This window comes from Dermacentor variabilis, chromosome 2, assembly GCF_050947875.1.
Source record: "Dermacentor variabilis isolate Ectoservices chromosome 2, ASM5094787v1, whole genome shotgun sequence".
NCBI lineage: Eukaryota > Metazoa > Arthropoda > Arachnida > Ixodida > Ixodidae > Dermacentor > Dermacentor variabilis.
In genome coordinates, this window is record NC_134569.1 from 248231179 (window position 1) to 248246165 (window position 14987).

The 14987-nt window shown below is 44.0% G+C and overlaps 1 protein-coding gene across 2 annotated transcripts in view; it reads left to right on the plus strand.

The window, feature by feature from the left end:
• The first annotated feature begins 6674 nt into the window (after positions 1 to 6674).
• LOC142573223 (proteasome adapter and scaffold protein ECM29-like) overlaps positions 6675 to 14987 on the plus strand; it is a 297184-nt gene continuing 288871 nt past the window's right edge. The window contains exons 1-2 of one of the 2 annotated variants that reach the window (XM_075682816.1): positions 6675 to 6890; positions 14091 to 14217. In XM_075682816.1, the coding sequence (XP_075538931.1) occupies positions 6690 to 6890; positions 14091 to 14217 (328 nt within the window). In that variant the 5' untranslated portion in view covers positions 6675 to 6689. The remainder of the gene's footprint in view (positions 6891 to 14090; positions 14218 to 14987) is intronic. The other variant, XM_075682817.1, reaches the window with a different exon arrangement.

The following is a 14987-nucleotide window of genomic DNA, read 5'->3' on the forward strand; positions in this document are numbered from 1 at the left end:
AGGTAACAAACAAAAGGTAGACTGTGCGCATACAAAATTAGAACAAGAGAATAACAAATAGCGAAGTAAGGTCAAAACTTTAGTAAGTCGGTAATTCTGGCCAAGAAAATTTTTAAAGGAGGTGAGTTTATTACATGATCAGGCAACATGTTTTATTCTGCAATGGTTCTAGGGAAAAAAAAAACTATATTTAAAGCAATCATAATGTGCAAGCGGCAGTGGAATGAACGTGCTGCGGAAATGAAGAGAATTTTCCTTAAGCTTAATTTGAAAACATTGTGTATAATCACTTTTTATCGCTTGATGTATAATTTGAAAAGAGAACTTCAGTCTTTATCTGTGATAAGAGCTTGAATATTTCTTGAGAACTTCTGGACTCGAGCAAAGGAAGGGCTGCGAGTTTGCACAATCTGAAAGGGAATAACAATGGCACTTGTTAAATATAAACCTCAAAGCAAGTCTTTCTATTCTGTCTAATTTGCCTTGCTAGTTTGAGCATGTGGATCCCATACTATTTTTCCAGATTCAAAAATGGGTCAGGCTATCATTTTGTAGGCTAAACATTTAATACCTGAAGTAGCACTTCTTAAATTTTGCCTCAGTGTGCCCAGAGAGCCTTATTGGCTTTGGCACACACATTATTATTATGGACATTTCAGCAGAGACTGTGGGTGCATTTCATGCCGAGGTATTTAAACTGTTTGAGATTTGATAGAATGTGGTTGCCAAAAGAATACTAATGATTGAGAAATTTTGTTTTCTTGAAAGGCACATATTTTGTTATGTTGTATTTTGTTAGATTAATGTTTATATTTTTGCAGGTTGGCATTCAGTTTGGCCAGGTCTAAAGGAAAATTATACAGTCAAATCTCAATATAACGAATTGTGCGGGATCGCCAAATATCGTTCATTATTCTAAAAGGCCGTTATAGTGAAGGACCTAAAATGAACCATTCTGCCCATCATTCCTTCAGTTGATAAGTTGTCGCCATTTGAGCTATTCATGAAAACATTGCCGCATGGCTCTTGGCCCTCGCTGTTGCTGTTTTCCTTAGATTCCTCCGCCACGCATCACCAGAGCACCTTATAGGAAGAGTGACATGCACAAAGCAGATGCTGATGCTGAGAAAACTACTGACAAAAAGGAAGCTCCATGTTGCTTCCAAAGCGCAATGTTTCTTGTTTGTTTCTACATTTCTTGCCGTGGACACTGCAACTGTCTCACTCAAGGCAGACACCTGAACTATTCCAAAGCGCAAACGCTCGTAAATGACACCGTCCGGGGAATTCCTAGCTAGTACAGCTCCAGAAAGAAGCGCAAAAGAAAGAGGCGTGCAAAGAAAGAAGGATGAAAGAAAGAAGAGACGTGCCTCCATTGCTAGGCAGTACTTGCCTGGGTGGAGCACGCGCTCGCAAAACCCTATGCATTGTTGCCTCCAGAATAGAGTTTTAAAAAAAATCTCTCCTGCATTTTTTTTTTAAATTGAGCACCATATCACATTTTCCAAACCTATGCACCATGGCACTCGCTTTCTGCACCTTGCCGTCTGCTAGCCTACTGTTTTGGCTGGTGTCAAAGATACATGGAAATCTAAGAATCTCCAGATTTCGGAGTATTAGTTTGTAGTAATGAGGTGTTGTTAACATGACCTGAAAACTGAATAATGACAGTTATTCTGAAAAATTCAGTATTCTGAAGTTTGTATCACTGAAATATTTTTACTTTGAAACTATAAGAAGTCAGCTGGGGATTTCTGAAAAGTTGGTTAATCTGAAAAGTTTGTTAATGTGCTGTTTGTAGTAACGAGATTTCACTGTATCCCCTTCAGTCATGAGGTACACATTTGTGGACATGACTTATTTTTGCTATTACTGTGCTGTAGTTGCAAGGAATAGACAATCTACATTAAGCTTTGAGTAAATTAAACTTCTGCTTTCCTAAAATACACCCATTTCACTTCTTGGTGAAATGGAGGTGTTACTGTAAATGGCAGCAGTATTTTGCAGTAATTAAAATATGACACCTTATCAAATGTTTTAGCAAAACTTGTGAAATTTTGAAGATGTGAATTTTGTTGTGGGGTGGTGTACTTCCAACTTTTTGCGAATATATCCAACTAAGACACTTGTTGTTTCCTTTAATTGCGAAATGTACTTTTTACTATATGACTCAGTTTTTTTACTCAGTTTTATGTTCTTTGTGTAACACTAGTGCACCGATAGTGAGGGATAAAGCTGTTCTTGGGCACTTTCAGAAAATAAATAAATGAAATGAAATTAAATTAAAATCTAAGCCTATTTTGTCTGTCTGGCCTCGAGAATTTATAGTTTTGGCGAGGTTGTGTACTAGTTCTATTAACTTATTAATAATTGACAGACCTTTGCGAAAACCATGTAGGTGGGAATATAAGAGGTCACGGTGGTCAAGGTAAGTCATCAAATGGCTAGCAACGATATGTTCAAGTAATTTAGAGCATGTAGAAATCAGATATATGCTGGTTGTTTTAATGCCAGAGTCACAACTAGACTTGTGTATGGGTATGATCTGCGCACATTTCCATTAAGACGGGAAGCATCCCATACTGCGAGATGTCTAAAAATGAAATAATGAGGCACAAATACTTCGCAACCCAACTAGCATATGTCAACAAAGATCATTAGGGATCTGATCAGGTCCAGGACTTTTCTTGATATCAATATGCAACAAAAGGCTTAGAATGCCTTCTTCAGTAATTTCCAGGTCGCCAACAGAAGGATGTACTAAGCAATTAGTAAAGGCAGCCGTCATGTCATTGTCATGGGTGAGAACAGAAGCAAACCAGTGACGATCCTGTCCTTGACACCCTGATGGATGGCCTAAGTGCTGTGCCCTGTTATCCTTCCCTCGGGATGTTTACCCTGCATGATAGTGTCCACCCCGATGGCTCCTCCTAGTCGTCCCAAGGCTACTTGCCATGGTCCAGCAGCTACATGAAGCTCCTTGCTGGACACCTGGTTGTAACTCGTACATACGACCACGTGAGACGCCGCTTCTTTTGGTCCAACATTTATCGCTCTGTGTGCCTTTACATCGCTGCTTGCAATTTGTGTCAGTGCCGGAAGACTCCTGCATTGCATTCTGCTGGTTTCCTCCAACCTATTGATGTCCCCACAAAGATATTTTTTTCATGTGAGGCTCAACCTGTTTGGCCATTTTCCTATTTCCACCAGAAGAAACAAGTCGATCGCAGTGGCAACAGATTGTGCAACAAGATATGCCTGCATGTGTAGCAATTCCAACCAGCTGTGCGACAGATGTCGTCGACTTTCTACTCCCCCGACGTAATCCTACACCACGGCGCCCCTCACCGGTTACTTGCGGATTGTGGCTATTACTTCCCATGGAAGGTTTTTGATGATCTGTTCCACCCCTCTGCTATCGAGCCCTAGGTCATTACCGCATACCACCCTCAAACGAATGGCCTCACTGAACGCCTCAGCTGCGCTCTAACTGAAATGCTTATCATGTAGATTTCCTAAAATCACTGTGACTGGGGCGTTGCTCTGCCATACTTATCTTTGCTAATAATTCATTAAATCAAGAAAGAAATGCCAAATATCGAATTAACAAGCAAATAGAGAATTGAACACTGAGGCTTGTGCTTATAAATATTGTGCAAGAAAAAAAAAAGCCTATGGTGCTGCACATGCCCAGGAGTCTGCTCACATTACGTAAGAAGAATGTTGCTAGCCATCAGTAAGTTCGATACCTCTAGTCATAAAGATGTATGGTATGGTCTACTCTTACTAACCTTTTTAGGCGCTGCGTACACGATTGTTTGTGTGTACTGAGATAGGGCATCAACAGCAAATGCATTGATGAAAGTAGATATTAAAAAGGTGTAGCATACATATTGAAAACTTCAGTGGAATTGTGCTACAAGTTTGAATAACATGTGCAAAATGTTATAGTCAAACGAGTGGGCAAGTAGATAGATGGGTATTTTTGCTTGTTGTGAATATGCCTTTGTATGTAACAGGTTCACTGCTTTCATTGTTTATCATGATGTTTTGCACCCATCAGAATTTTCAGATGCTTGGATAGGTGCTCTTAAAGCCTGCTAGACATAGAATAGTTCTTCTTATATCTGATATTCCTGTAATGAGTTTTTGTGTGGAGTCCACATTCTGTGAACTTGGCAAAACTCAATAAAGAATTTAACATTCTTAGTATATTTTGCAACTCTACACTTTTTATGATTCTGAAGATGTAAGGAATGTGGGGAAAGTCAGTTTTCAATCAACGTAACTAACTGGCACCCGGGAGAACGGTTAAGCTCGCATGTCAGCAGAACTCATTCAGTGTTCACAGTATGTGAACACTGAATGAGTTCACACTCAGTGTGAACAGTATGTGTCACAGTATGTGAACACTGAATATCTTATAGGATCAGTGTGCCTTCCAGTGGCTAATTGGTCCAATCTTCTGTTGGTGTTGTTTTGTTGTTGCCTCTGTCCATGTCAATGTTAATCGTTTCGATCGGTCCCATCAACCTGAACATTGCAAGCTTCATGACGCCAACCATGGCCGGGTCTTTCACCAAATATACTGAATATTTGGAAAAACTGAATAGTAGATACAGTCAAAACTCAATTTAACAAAGTGATGAGCACGCTTGAATTATTTTGTTAAATTGGGAAGTTTGTAAAACCGAGAAAGGAATTTTTTGGTCCTTTGAAATCTAAAATTGTAACGTAACGACACGCAAAAGCTACCACAGTATCACATTTGCCACTGATCCAGCCATCTGTTGCATAAGCCATTAAGTAATGAAAGCAACCACTGCAGCACCTACCGAGGCGGTGTTGAGTCCGCCGTTTGATTCGAAATCGAAGATTTGAGTATTTGCACACCCCAAAATTTTAGCCTTATTGCAGTGGCATCCCAAACGGTTTTGCCAGCAGCTTAGCACATAGACTGTCACTTGTACAACATCTACCTATGTTTTGCCTCACATGTGCCTACCTGCATTCATGACCTAAAAGCAGTGCATTTCACATGGCAGCAAGAGACAGTAATGCACTGGGTGATTTAGTATTATCTTGACTTTATGTTATCCACAATATATGAAGCATTTATCATATGGAAGACATTGCCTATCTGAACCACGAGTGCAGAATGAGGAGCGGAAGGCCGTGTTTGCCCAACAGCACTCACTGGATATTGTTGACAGCACACCAGCTGCATTTACAACCAAAACGTAGTTGATCACATACTGAAAGCACAAGCCATAAAAACCATTCGTGGTCTGAAGTAATGTAAACTCAATATGTTATAACTTTAACAATGTTAATATATTCTGTAGATGTTGTAGATGGCCAGTTCAATGTGGAGTGTGTGTAGTGATATGTTTTGTTGACAACACTACTGCATAGCTACTGCAGTACTGACAGCACTACTGTATTCAGTCGGACCTGCTTATAACGATCCCAGATAAAATGATCTATTGGTTAGTTATGACGACCACATTCAGAGCATGTACAATTTTCAGGCCTTGTCCATTAAAACTGCTTCCAGATGTAACACACATTTTTTAAATTGCTGTACTGTTACAACAAGCGCTTTGAACCCGGCCACAGTAAAAAGAGGGCGCAGGTGAAGTACCGAAGCACGGAAGCACGACCAAACTGGGCGCATGGCAGCGCATGCCTCGCGCCAGTCCAACCGGACGATAATACAGCCTTTGAAATGAGCGAGCGACTGCTGTTCGCGGATCTGGGAATCCGTGAAGAAGGTCACTCGCTTTACGAGGCAGAAGTGCACAGCATGAACAGCATGGCACAGGGTATGCGCTGGTGCAACCACAATGGTAGCTCCTCCTTTTTTGTAAAATTGTCCATGTGGCACCACCGTCCATTATGCCTATTTCAACAATTTGGAATGACCATCTATGTCCTTCCACAATGAAATCAAGGGCCACACAAGCATTCCTGTCGTTACTGTCAATATTCACACGCCCCGAGTTGGTGAGAATGCTGCGCCACGCGCTGCCGCCATGCAATGTTGCAAAGTATTGGTGGCCACTACTCCGTTATAAGGAGATCACGGTTTGACGATACTTTATTTACGTATTGCCAATTGCTGATAACAGTTGCTTTGACATTCTACCTTTCTAACATAGCATTCTTTTTGCCCAAAGCATCGTAGATAATGTAATTTTATGACTCATGTGTGGCTGACGTGCACTCGTAGTGCTGCGACCTTTGCAGAATGGCAGAATGCTGTCTCCGAAGTTTACATTTCCAGCCAACTTGAACTCTCTTGTGCAGAATGCTCTCATGTCCCGCTGCTAGCGAAGTATATCACAAGCTCTTGAATAAGAAATGGTGGCTGCGCTTGCAGTTTCGAAATGACAGGTGATCGGAACCGTGTGCCCTTTTGAAAGAGCTGTAAGACACTGCATTTCATTCTTTATACGGACGTTTTGAACAGAAGTTGCATCTAGGTGTGGGAATGCACCGGGAGGAAAACTATAATTGAAAATCTGGTTTTCAGACCAAGGTGCTGCAAAATTGTAACTGCTGATGCCAGCTTTGGTCTTGTTATTGTTGAGCGTTTTTGAGGGCAAGTCCATGTATAATGAACTACTGGTATTACTACTTTTCACAGAACTATCAAGTTCATTATAAATGGGTCCTAGCAGAGGAGTATGGGGAGATGCAATGAGCTCTGTGAGGTGGTGGTGCGAGTGTGTGTCCACAGTGCTGTGCAAATGCAGGGCCTGCTGTCGTCGGGCCGAGAAGCAGTGCGCGACTGTGCTGCTCAACTGGCGGGCCTGCTGATGGCCTCACACCCTCCAGACAACTTCCGTGCAGACCTGCAGGCACTCTGTGCTGACATCAGAAGTGAAGTGAGTGACCAACACACTTGTGTAACATTTCACCGTCCATTACTTCCAGTGCATGGCTTGCTTACATTCATGCTCTGGTAAGCCGATACCGACGAGTGCTTCGGGATTGGCTCCTGACTGTGTCCACACCTTTCATGCTCTAAATTTAATTCAGTAGAATGAGTTTGTGGACAGTACTTTCCACTTGTCTGAGGAAGAGTGGCAATGTTCCATGCCTAAAGCATGAATGTGTTGACATTTTGGTGGATTGTGCAGTTGCATCCAAAAAATGCTGCAATCTAAAAAGTGCACTTGGAACTTTCTCTTAGTGTGATGAAGTAAACAGTTCTTTAAAAAGAAAGTAGTGCACTTGCATATTTCTTCAGGCATTTACCATTTCAAGCATGAACTGGCGCCGATGTAGACCTGTAAGTACATTTATTTTTGCTTGTGTGAATGCTACATCCGATTAGGTTCCATTACGCTAAGGCAGTGCTGGTAACCCAATGTCGAACAATGTCGCCAGGCCGTCACCCAATGCGCACCATTTTTAGTTAAATGTCTCTGTGATGATCCATGTGACACCGTATTTACTCGCATAATGATCGCTCTTTTTGTAAAAAAAATTGACACAAATTGAGGGGCGCGATCATTACGCCAGTTAAATTTTCCACGAAAAGAAACATTTTCTTTTTTCATTCCGCATTTGCTGCGGGATGACAAGCAAATGGCTGCCGCTGTCAGTGCGGGACTCCAAAAAAATAATGGCGGCCGGCGGAGCAAGCCAAACGCGATTATTTTTCTTCTCGTGAGTAGAGGGGAGCGCTGAAGTGTCACGGAAAAAAAGGAGGAGAGCCACACGGGAAAGACGCTCACTTGCAATTAAGTTTATTTTCAGAAAGAAACCACCGAGAACATTATTGTGCATGCCAGCTGACATAGAGAAAAAAATAATATTTAAAATGTTTTATAAAGTGTCGCCTAACAAGGGGGGCATAAATCACTACATTAATAATGACAGCTTGTGTGGTGATAGCAACAGCAGCATCTGCAAGTGGCCTGCTGACAATGCTCAATTCACTCAGAAATTATGAACAATGGTGCACAGCAACGCCTGAAGCAAATGTGTCTCCCTGTGTGTTCTGTGTACTACGCAGACACATAGCAGTAATGCACAGCAGGTAATGTTTAGCATCAACTCACCACTCTCATATGGGACTATACGCAGAAGAATATACACATTCGCCGTGAACATCACCGCTAATTATTGTCAGTCAAAGCAAACAGCAGAAAAAGCTTCACTTACATTGATTCCCATACTGCGTGTTTACTCTAAGTATATATGTAAGCCCATCTGTATTCATGAATAAACAATGCTTGTTTACCTACAGAAAATATCTTTTGTCAGTTTATGTTCACTCTAAAAAAGAAATTGGCGTAATCTTTTTTTGAAATATGATTTTATATCTGCAATATATTTTATATTTACAATAAAAAAAAAACGACAAGAGCTGTTGGGGTGGTTGCATTTGGCAAGAAAAATTGACCTTGAAAAGGTTTAATAAAGGGAAAATCAGACATCCACCCGTTTGAAGCAATTGCTACAAAGGAAACCCATACGGGTTCCTCGAATGAAAAGCCTCAGAGTTGAAGAAAAATTCGTCCTGGTCCGGGACTCGAACCCGGGACCACCGCCTTTCCGGGGCAGCCGCTCTACCATCTGAGCTAACCAGGCGGCTAGCAGATGGCAGGGCGAAGTCGAATTTGTCGACAACACACGAAGCAAAGGCAAGTGTTTGACGTAGCAGTTCTGTGGAAGCCCGCAAGGTGGAGAGAAGTAATTAATAAAGGGAAAATCAGACATCCACCCGTTTGTAGCAATTGCTAAAAAGGAAACCCATACAGGTTCCTCAAGTGAAAAGCCTCAGAGTTGAAGAAAAATTCATCCTGGTCCGGGACTCGAACCCGGGACCACCGCCTTTCCGGGGCAGCCGCTCTACCATGTGAGGTTTGTAGCGCACGGTTCGGTCTTGGCGTCGGATCACGGGTGCGTCGCGTTGACCTGTGGCTGGTATGTGAAGTCGTCAGGTCGTCTTTCGTCGTCGTATTCTTTGCTTCCAAACTTCGTCGGGACGGCAGCATGTCGTTATGTCGTCGAGGTAGTTTCTTCGGTGTCTTCGTCGGCGGTGGAGGATCTTCGTCAGTTCGACGAACAGCAACCGCACCTCCATCAGTTGCTGCTTTTAGTTTTCCGGATATGGGCTTGCTGACCGGCCCCGGGCTGGGACAGCGTGCATTTGGCGCTGCGGCGATAGGTAGGGGCCTGGTCATGGCGAACGGGACGGTCGTCGAGAGTTCCACTGAGTAGCGGCGATGTAGTCGGCGATATCGCGAGGGTGTTCACCTTGCTGCGGGTGCGGTGCGTTGACGGCGAACCCTCGCAGTCCCATCTGTCGGTATGGGCATCGTCGGTAGACGTGACCCGCTTCGCCGCAGTAGTAGCAGAGTGGGCGGTGGTCAGGAGTGCGCCAAACGTCTGTCTTCCTCGGGTAGCTGTGCTGGGCGACGGGTGGGCGTACTGGCTGCGGTGGCGGTGGTCGATGGAATTGCGGCGTTACAGGGCCCTGGCATGGTCGTGAAGGGGGACCTTGACGGCGGGCGACGGCGGCGTAGGTCATCACTTCTGGCTGAGGCTGTGATGATTGTGGTTGTACCTCGGGAACTCCAAGCGATCGCTGGACTTCTTTGACAATTAAGGCGATTGAGGCCACTTGAGGTTGCGATGAAGGGAAGATCTTCTGAAGCTCCTCTCGTATGACTGCCCTGATAGTCTCGCGCAGGTCGTCAGTGGCCAGTGATTGAGCTACGGCATAGTTTGTTGACTTGGTATGGTGGTCGAATTGCCGGTTCCACATTTCCAGTGTCCTCTCTATGCTCATTCCCTCATGAAGAAACTCATTGACAGTCTTCAGTGGGCTTCTTACCATTTCAGTGAAAAGTTCCTCCTTTACACCACGCACCAGTAGGCAGATTTTCTTCTCCTCGGACACTTCCGGGTCGGCGTGGCGAAACAGCCGGCTCATCTCCTCCGTGAATATTGCAATCGTCTCATTCGGCAGCTGCGCTCTGCTCTCCAGTAGAGCTTGGGCTCGCTCTTTTCACACGACGCTTGTAAATGTTTGCAGGAAGCCGCTTCGGAACAGGTCTCACGTCGTCAAGGTGGCTTCTCGATTCTCGAACCACGTCCTGGCGGCGTCCTCCAATGCGAAATAGACATGTCGCAGCTTGTCGTCGCTGTCCCAGTTGTTAAACGTAGCGACCCTTTCGTACGTCCTCGAGCCAGCTTTCCGGGTCCTCAAATGTGGAACCGCGGAACGTCGGTGGCTCCCTGGGCTGCTGCGGAACTATTGGGGCCGCTGCGGCTGTCATTGGGGCTGTCTTCTTGGTCGTCTCTGGACTATCTTTTTGGACGATCTTATTGGTCGAATCTGGTAGAAGACCGTGTTCCGGGGGCAGCTGCTGTAGCCGGCGGCTTGCTCGATGTTCCAGGACGACGTTGGTGTTGTCTTTGCGGTCCGGGCTTAGGTTACAGCTTGTCGGAGGCATCCGGTACATGAATGTAAAGCACCTCCACCAGATGTCACGTGGTAGTGACGGTGAAGAAGGCAGAAAAACTTTGATTAATGAAACTGGCATATTATTGGGCAAACTTGTGCCCTCAAAAGCAGGCTACACTCAAAGAACGATAGTGGCGAATACACTTGGCGATCGTCGAAAATCTGATGAGCGGGTCAAGCGCATCGGCTTTTATACATCAGTCGTCGAATGTTCCAGAGTAATCGCTGGGACCCATGTGCCTTCCACAAAGTTTGACATTATTTGCGTCGCGCACATATGCAATCAGCTTACACAAGGTTCGGTCACAGACAGCGGATGGAACCATTGATAACATTCCAGAAACTTACGATTCATGCAGGCGTGTCCTGCGCTGTGCGGTAACATTTGTTAGGTGGTGAAACATGTCGCCCGATAAAGACAAGTACACATGTCAACTATGTTCTTTCGGAAAGGCTCGTATAAATATGTTAATATTTTGTAAGTACTAGTTGAAAGTTGTACACTGACCATAAAAATTCTAAATGAAAAGATGTTTGGGCTCCAGCACAGGAACCAAAACGTCTCTTTATTTCTAATTTTTATGGTTGGCATCGAACTTTTAACTACTGACAATGTCTCCTCCCAACCAGACGTGTTTCCGCCAAGCTCTTAACTTCAAAAAATGATTTGTTGGTTTGATGCAAATAGTACTAATTCAGGGTGTCTACGAACCGGGAAAACCGGGATTTCTCAGGGATTTTGAATAGTGTGGAAATACTCTGGGAAAATTCAGGGAATTTGTGCTTCTGTCAGGGAAAATTAGCTGTAATTTTATTGAAAGAGAAGGAATGTCGCAGTAAATAATGCTGGCTCGCGTAACAGAGAAGGATCGTAATGAATCGTCTTTTGACGCCTTGTCGAAGGCTGAATGAGTTGCCAGTGTACAGCCAATGGCCGACTTTCCGGATGCCCGACAGCTCTGTGGCACCACCACGTACCCCATTGAGTCAATGTCCAAGAGCATCTGATATTTCGGACGCAAGAGCGCTTCGCCGTTAGATTTTCTGGGCTTTTTGCCGTGACCGCAAGCCCGAAACGGCATTAATCAAAGCCACCACTGCCACTGTGGTAAACGCTAGGCCTAGCTGTTTCAACGTTCGCTATTAAGCTTCTTGCCGTTTGGTGCCATGTTTTTCATTGAAAGAATTTCTTGCTGTAAGCAATGGCGGTGCACCGACTCCGTTTTTGTGGTCCTCGCGATTGACGTCGAAGCTCGAAAAGCATGGCGCGCTGCATAATATTGATTCCCAAAAGTTAGCTTCGCCTCAGTATAGAATTGTTACGCGGTGGAGCATAACAAGCGTGGGAAGGGGCAATTGTCACGGCACACAGTATCTATTCCTTAATTATACACGCGTCCATCCGCCACCTCCTGTCACAGTACAAGCACCAATATGCCTAATAATTGCGCTGGTAGGCTTTTTCGGATGTGTCTGTGGCGATTTGAGCCTTTAATGGCAGTAAAAGACATGCATTCATTTTTTTGTGCTGCCCGATTTGATTTTACCAAAGTTTTTGAGGCCCTTTGGAAGTTTGAAAAAATAAAAATTAAATTATGGGGTTGCCCGTGCCAAAACTACTTTGTGATTATGAGAGACGCCGTAATGGCGGACTTCAGAAATTTCGACCACCGGGGGTTCCTTAACGTGCACCTAAATCTAAGTACATTGGTGTTTTCGCATTTCGCCCCCATAGAAATGCGGCCACCGTGGCCGGGATTCGATCCCACGACCTCGTGCTCAGCAGCCCAACACTATAGTCACTGAGCAAGCACGGCGGGTGTCCGAAAAATCGGATGTTGACTGTACAGCTGATGAAGAAGATGCTTCAAATGGTCCGTGGGGCGAACACATGGTGAAAGGAGGACGAGAACAGAAGGGACCTACGCATTGAGGAATGAACGGGAAAGGAAGCCTGCCACCACTTCTTTCAAGGAGCTTGTGCTCAGAAAAAAGAGTGTTGGCTGAATGCAGCTGTCCCTCATCCAAACCGAAATAAACTCTTTTAAAGTAGTGAAACGCAACACTGAGGTGCTGTGCGTGGGCTGAGAGTGTGTCAGGACAGTTGAGGTTTACATGCCAGCTGTTGAGAATCTCATTTGTGATGAAGTTCGGGCCTCACACCAATGAGGTTTCTATAAATTGATAAAAATAGCTCATATCACCTTCAATCATGGCTTTCACATTTGTACATGTGACCTATTTTTGCCATTTCTGTGCAGTGGTGGCAAGGAAAAGAGCACAAACATTAAGCTTACGGCAAATTGAACATTCTGATAACCTTAATTACTTCCATTTTGCTTGTGAGGGATATGTATCGTTACAGAGTATCGCTTTGGTGAAGGCACTAATGTGATGCTTGATGTGGGACGTGTGGGTAGCAGCCTTGAAATATATATATTTTTTTCTTTCTTGAAATGCTAATGAGGCGAATGAATAACTTGTGCATGTAATTCGAGTGGTGGATTTAATCCTTTTTATGAAGAAACGTAGCATGGCTGACTTTACAATATTCAAATATTTAGTTACTCTGTAATTATAATGACTCATCATAATATGCTCTAAGAGCCATTCTATCGCCTTGATTTGCTTTCAGTGGAGTTTCAAGCACCACCTATGTTTCACACATATGTATCGACAGTTGATCATAATTTGTGACTGAAGTGGATATTCGAAAACATTTGTTTATGTATGCATCTGCTTGTTATTCGTATTTGAGAATGTTCCAATCGATTTGCAATGAGTTTTACCACTTTTCTTTTTTTTTTCAAAGATATTTTATTCACTGTGCGTTTTACTAACCCCTCGCTTCAGATTTAAAAAAATAAAATAAATGATAGTCCTTATTATTCAAACTTGACTGAGCCGTTTTTTAGCATGCTTACTAGAAAGTGACAGCATCAGGCGACATAGTGTCAGCCTGTCATGACGCAAAACAAAGTTCTGTGTCACTCAGGGAATTTTGCAGAGGCACTCAGGGAAAACATGGAAAACTCAGAGAACTTGGAAATGTTAACTTCGTAGACACCATGTAATTAGAATTGAATTTTGTTTTTATATGAAAACAGTAAGCTAATTGATATAGCAAGGAATCATAATTTATTTTAAAATTTGTATGGAAACCTGTGCATTCAAAATCTAATTCTAACACACCAGTTATTTCATATGAAGGGATAAAACAAACCTTTTTCAGAAAAGTTCATGATTAAAGGTTACTAACTTGACCTCGTGTTTTTGGTGTTGTTACATCACCTACCTACGCACCTTGTAGAAAGATTGTAAATGTTCAGCAGAGCCATCAAAGTTGTATTTTTTCACACTCCCTTTCATTATGCATCTATTTGGATGTCTTTATTGTCTGACAGGCTGTAAGAAAGATTTATGTGTCCGTGTGAGATTATTGTCCAAGTACGGCCACTGTCCTACTGTCAGCATGGGGTGCACTGCACAATTGTAAGCACAGCAACAGAGGCACCGTTTTGTTGGCTCCTCCTTTCTGTGCCAGTACAGCTCTGTACCGAGTAAAGACACTTGTCTCGCCTGGTGGCACATCGTTTCAATGCAGCAGGGTCCATCGGAGGTGAAGCAGTCGTCACTGCTGGTGGTGGCGCACACCCTCTGCCGTCGCTACTGGGCAGGCCTGGGCCTCGAGGGAGCTGCCGAGGCTGTCACTCTGCTGGCCGACACGTTTTGTGAGTGGCATCTGCTTGGCCTGCTGGCTTTGACTTGCCCCACACTCTGTGGTGCACCGCTTCTTGCTGAGCGCAAGGCCTCACGCTAGCCTATAGGGGTTACATTCCGATCAAGGCAATCATTTCCAGAGACTGGCACGTGCAGCACACACCTGAAAAAGGCCCCATTTGGACCATCCACTGCAGGACCCCTTGTGGCTCATGGTTGGGCTTCCACTTTTGCAGTCGAATGTAGTAATTCAAAAAGACAGTGCCAGGATTTCAGCCACATAATTTTGGAGCTTGCATAATTATCTGTACCTAGCACCCCTTAGAGCTAATGGCACTGGGACTGCTGCACTGTCCTCTACACACCGTTCTATTAAGGGTGCTGCCATTTTTGCAATCGCTGTGCCCTCTGTTGTTTGGCGCCATGCTGGTATGTGGAATCACGCTGAAGGTTGCATGGCAAAATGCTGTTGGTGGCGAGTTGCAAGTGTTTGTGCCTTCCTGAGAGGTGTACCTAAGTTCTTGCGATTGAGAAACTTTTTAGCGTGTCATTACTGAACTTTGAGCTTCAATGTAGTCACAATGTTGAACGGTGATTGGCCTAGAGGTGCTGCCCCAGCTCTGTTCACGACTGAAATAGGAGGCGAGTCAAGTGTCAATGGGTAGCATATGTGCAATGTGTTATTATTTTATGTCTAGCCTTGAATTCTGTTATAGTGTCACTCAGGTGACATCAACAAGAGGTGTCTCTGTGAGCCACGCAGTGTGTCACACCAGCGTAT